Raw genomic sequence first — 5,138 nt, forward strand, 5'->3', positions numbered from 1 at the left:
TCTGCCGATTGGCTAGATTCGTTTTCTATCCGCGACCAATCTCTCATTCGCGCCAAAAAGCTCATGCAGACTGCCATACGCCGCCTCGAGAAGGAGTTCCACCACATCCCTCCTACCAATCGTCAACATATCGACTCCGTTAGCCGCTCATCCTCATCCTCATCCTCATCCTCATCCTCATCCTCGTCCTCTGACGAAGACGATATCCATCCCTCCACATCTGACGCCATCGCTGAACTTCGCTCCATCGCGGAATCAATGATGGCTAATGGTTATGGCATGGAGTGCATCCGTATCTACAAGCTCTTACGCAAATCGATCCTTGAGGAAGCCCTATTCCTCCTCGGATTCCACGTCCACATTCCTTTTTCCAACTTCCACAAGATTGATTGGTCGGTCCTTGATCTCAGGATCAGTATCTGGCTTGTTGCCGCTCGGATCACGTTCCCCTCCCACTTCGCCGTGGAGCGCCTTCTTTGTAACCATGTCTTTGATCCGTCAGACTCTGACGACATCGATCTAACCGAGTATTGCTTTGCCGATGTCACAAATGCCGGCGCCCTCCAGTTTCTCTCCTTCGCCGAATCCATCGCTAAAACAAAACCCTCCCCTGAAAAGCTCTTCAGCATCCTTGAACTTCCCTGAAAAGCTCTTCAGCAGGTTTGGTGAACAGGTCATTATCTTAAATTTTTTATTATTATGTAAGGGAAGTTTACAGAAATGGATTTCTAAATCTAATATTCAATTTTTTTTATACTCTCATGTAATATTACAGTACGATTTTTTCGAAAAATCATAATATATCGTCAATATTAAGATTTTTTCGATATAATTTAAACATAAATTATAAAAATTTTGTAACGCTAAAAGTAAAAATAATATTAAAAATAATGAGACAACTAACTACTCCTTTAAGCTATTCATTCCCACAATCAATGCCGGACCTTTGAATTAGATAAAATGTGACGTATACGCTGACTTTAATTTTTGGACGGCATTAAAAATAAACGCATGCAGAGTTAAGAAAAATTAGCACAACTTCATTAGAAACAGAGCTAAAAATTATCCGATTAAGATGAGCAGCGTTATCGGCATACATTTAATTTATTTTTTATATTTAATTATACAGGAAAATATTATTTATAATTATAAAATAAAAGAAATTACAAACATTAATTATAGCATAGAAGAAGTTACGGGCATGCCCAGCTAGATTTTTCTGTTTCTTTCAATTCATCAAGCCTTGTTATTTTTACGTGTTCTATCTCCCAGCCTTTTTTGCATCTATATATACGTATATATGCCGCGCGTCTCTTGTCTGCTCCTATCTCTCGGAGCAAATGGCGAAGTGTATTTTATCAAGACTATTCTCTTGCGCCAGTCCCAGCGACATCAACGGCGGTAATAGAGAGGTCAGCACTTCGCCGCGGCACAACTTTTCTTGCAGTCTGATGGAGGAGAACGTAGCTTTTGCCGAGTCTATCATTGCCAAATGGGATTCCGACTCCTCCAACTATTCGAAGCTCACCTCTCTCTTCGCCGCCCACAACGGCGAAGCCTCCCGCTTCCTCCGCGCCCTCACAGACCTCCGACGCGCCCTGCTTTTCTTTTCCTCTTCTGATTGCCCAGATTCGTTCTCTATCCGAGACCAATCTCTCATTCGCGCCCAAAAGCTCATGCAGACCGCCATGCGCCGCCTCGAGAAGGAGTTCCACCACATCCTTTCTACCAATCGTCAACATATCGATTCCGTTAGCCGCTCCTCCTCATCCTCATCCTCGTCCTCTGACGAAGACGATGTCCATCTCTCCACATCTGACACCATCGCTGACCTTCGCTCCATCGCTGAATCAATGATGGCTAACGGTTATGGCATGGAGTGCATCCGGATCTACAAGCTCTTACGCAAATCGATCCTCGAGGAAGCCCTATTCCTCCTCGGATTCGACGTCCACATTCCTTTTTCCAACATCCACAAGATCGATTGGCCGGTCCTTGATCTCAAGATCAAATCTTGGCTTGCTGCCGCTCGGATCTCGTTCACCTCCCACTTCGCCGCGGAGCGCCTTCTTTGTAACCATGTCTTTGATCACTCGACCTCCGACGACATCGATCTAACCGAGTCTTGCTTCGCCGATGTCACAAGTGCCGCCGCCCTCCAGTTTCTCTCCTTCCCTGAATCCATCGCTAAAACAAAACCCTCCCGTGAAAAGCTTTTCAGCATTCTTGAACTTCACCAGACGCTTTATGATCTTTATCCTAATATCGAATCTACTTTTTCTTACGAATCCACGGCAGCCGTAAAAGAAAAGGCGCTCGAAGCACTCCAAACCCTAGCAGATGCCGCCCGTGATTCGCTCGCGGAGTTCGAGCTCGCAGTTCAGAAAGAATCATCGAAGATTCCTGTTCCCGGTGGCGGCGTTCACCCTCTCATCCGGAACTCGATGAACTACCTTGTCTCCCTTGTTGATCACGTGCCGACTCTCATCAATGTTTATGCTGGTATTCCCTTCCGCCCGCCTGAACCTCTGCCAGAGATGTCCGCACCTTGCCCATCGACAATTGTTCCGTCGTCAGTATCGGAGAGGGTCGCATGGCTGCTGCTCGTCATTCTTTGCAAGCTGGATCACAAGGCCGAGTTCTACAAGGAGGTGTCCTTCTCCTACCTCTTCTTGGCGAACAATGTCCAGTATGTTGTAAACGAAGTGAAGGGAAGCGGGCTGAGCATGGTTTTAGGAGCGAGGTGGGTGGACAGGCATGAGAAGACGGCGAGGCGATATTTAGAAAGATATGTGAGGTATGGTTGGGCAAAGGCGGCGGCTGCGTTTGAAGAGGCTGCGGTAGGGCAAGAGCCGGCAGTGGTGGAGGATGAGAGGATGAGGGAGGAGGTGAAGGTTGAGGTGGAGGGAATGATTTTGCCGGCGTACGGGGGGTTATATGAAAGTCTGACGGCCGCGCACGGCGGAGGGGTGATGGAAGGTGCGGCGGTTCGCTTCTCGCCAGAGGATTTACGAGATCGGATCGAGCAGGTGTTTGTCGAACCGAACGGTGAATATTTGGCAGGTTCGTTGAACAGGTCATGCTCTTAAATTTTATATTATTGGGTAAGGGAAGTTTACAGAAATGGATTTCTATATCTAATATTCAATTTTTTATATACTCTCATGTAATATTACAGTACGATTTTTTCGAAAAATCATAATATATCGTCAATATTAAGATTTTTTCGATATAATTTAAACATAAATTATAAAAATTTTGTAACGCTAAAAGTAAAAATAATATTAAAAATAATGACAACGCTGAAAGTTAAAAATAATATTAAAAATAATGAGATTAAGCTATTCATTCCCGCAATCAACGCGGGTTATGTGGTGAAACTAAAACCTTTGAATTAGATAAAATGTGACGTATACGCTGACTTTAATTTTTGGACGGCATTAAAAATAAACGCATGCAGGTAAGTTAAAATAGGATGCAGGAGTTATAAAAATTTATTTGGAAACTTCGATGAAGTGCGAAAGTGGTTGAATGATTCTTTTTTTAATTATAGTCTTCCTTCTGTTTTTTTTTTTAGTTTTGCGCATACGGGAATAATAAAAAAAAACAATGGGAGCATACGTAATGAAAACGACTTATATTTGTAAAATACGATTATAATATTCATGACGCCTAAATATTCACGGATTGATGCCCACTTTTGAACTTGTTATGAAAACCTTTTTCTAATTTATTTCATTTCATTTGCGTGTGGGAAACAAATTTACATTGAGGCTATATAGATAAATGCGAAATTTCAGCATTTTATGTATAAAATCCAAGAAGAGGAACAATTAAAGAGTTTAGCCTTGATATGTCATCGGAAATTCATTTAATTAATTAAAAAGTTTAATATAATATTTAAATTAGAATTTTTAGGAACTAAAGAATTAAATTCATGGCCTTCAAAATCTCAATCTAAATAAATTTAATAAATTAATTAAAAAGTTTAATATAATATTTAAATTAGAATTTTTAGGAATTAAAGAATTAAATTCAGGGCCTTCAAAATCTCAAATCAAGCACTATTAAAATCATTAAAAAATTTATAATATTAATTGGAGGAAAAGATCATTTTTGAACCATGTATCCTTATAGCAAAACCAAACGTTTCAATGAGGAAAATTTAATCCGTCTAAGTTCAATAAATTTTGATATCATTAATGTTTCAAAAATGTAAAAGAAGGGTTTATAAGCAAAGCAATCAAAATGAGCTATTTGAAGAAATATTGTAGAATTTAGTTGAAATACTTAAAGCACTACCCAAGAAATTATAAATTTATATTCATTTTTCACATGAAGAGGAGTTTGAGAGGACTAGGGAAAGTACGTAGAGATTTAAATGGTTTCGTAGCAAGATTTAAGGGTTGACAATAATGATCACAACCAACAATCTTCACATTCAAACCAATCTCGAAAGTACCTAGAGTTTTAAACGATTTCGTAGCAAGATTTAAGGGTTGACATTAATGATCACAACCAACAATCTTCACATTCAAACCAACCTCACGTAATTGTTATTGTACAAATGTCATCACTCATTATTTCTCTAATAATCTCTATAATCATATATGAGAGGCTAGATTAGTTTACCAATTTTTTAATCCTATCTTTTTCAACCCGAAAGGAGAGTCAAATTTTTATAATCATACATACATAGCTGGTCATCTTAACTGGGCATGTCTCTTAATTTTTTTTCTCATCTCAAAATATTTTAATTAAAATTTTGAATTACTATGAGAAGTCGTCACATCATTTATCTCATGTTGAATATTCATATACATGGGTTAAATTTTTTCTCTATCGTTGTGAATAATAAGTCATGGAATAATTAAAAATCATTTTTAGGAATAATTTCTTTATCTAATGCTTTATAATTTTTTCTCTAATAATCGAGAAATAAAGTTTCAATTGAGGAAAAATAATAAAGCTAATGTTGGCCACAAAGGCTTTACTATTGCAAGATTTTTTTTCTAGAATAAAGGAGCAATAAAGCCCAAACCTTTTGTTATTATAAGAAACTTTTTAATAAATAATACTATTAGATCATGATTGAGCTTTGCTACCACAAAAAAAAGTTAGAGCTAATTAACTAATTA

The 5,138-nt window shown here is 38.8% G+C and overlaps 2 protein-coding genes across 2 annotated transcripts in view; both read left to right on the forward strand.

Moving 5' to 3' along the window:
* Nucleotides 1–645, forward strand: part of LOC110037085 (exocyst complex component EXO70A1-like) — a 920-nt gene extending 275 nt beyond the window's left edge. Inside the window, exon 2 of the mRNA XM_020741663.1 lies at nt 17–645. Within this exon, the coding sequence (XP_020597322.1) occupies nt 17–645 (629 nt within the window). The remainder of the gene's footprint in view (nt 1–16) is intronic.
* A 578-nt stretch (nt 646–1,223) lies between these two features.
* Nucleotides 1,224–3,133, forward strand: LOC110037086 (exocyst complex component EXO70B1-like). Its single transcript, XM_020741664.1, has one exon. The coding sequence runs from the start codon at nt 1,341–1,343 to the stop codon at nt 3,087–3,089; it is 1,749 nt and encodes a 582-aa protein (XP_020597323.1). The 5' UTR covers nt 1,224–1,340; the 3' UTR covers nt 3,090–3,133.
* Nucleotides 3,134–5,138: the final 2,005 nt, after the last annotated feature.

Source organism: Phalaenopsis equestris, unplaced genomic scaffold, assembly GCF_001263595.1.
Source record: "Phalaenopsis equestris unplaced genomic scaffold, ASM126359v1 Scaffold214932, whole genome shotgun sequence".
Taxonomy (NCBI): Eukaryota; Viridiplantae; Streptophyta; class Magnoliopsida; order Asparagales; family Orchidaceae; genus Phalaenopsis; species Phalaenopsis equestris.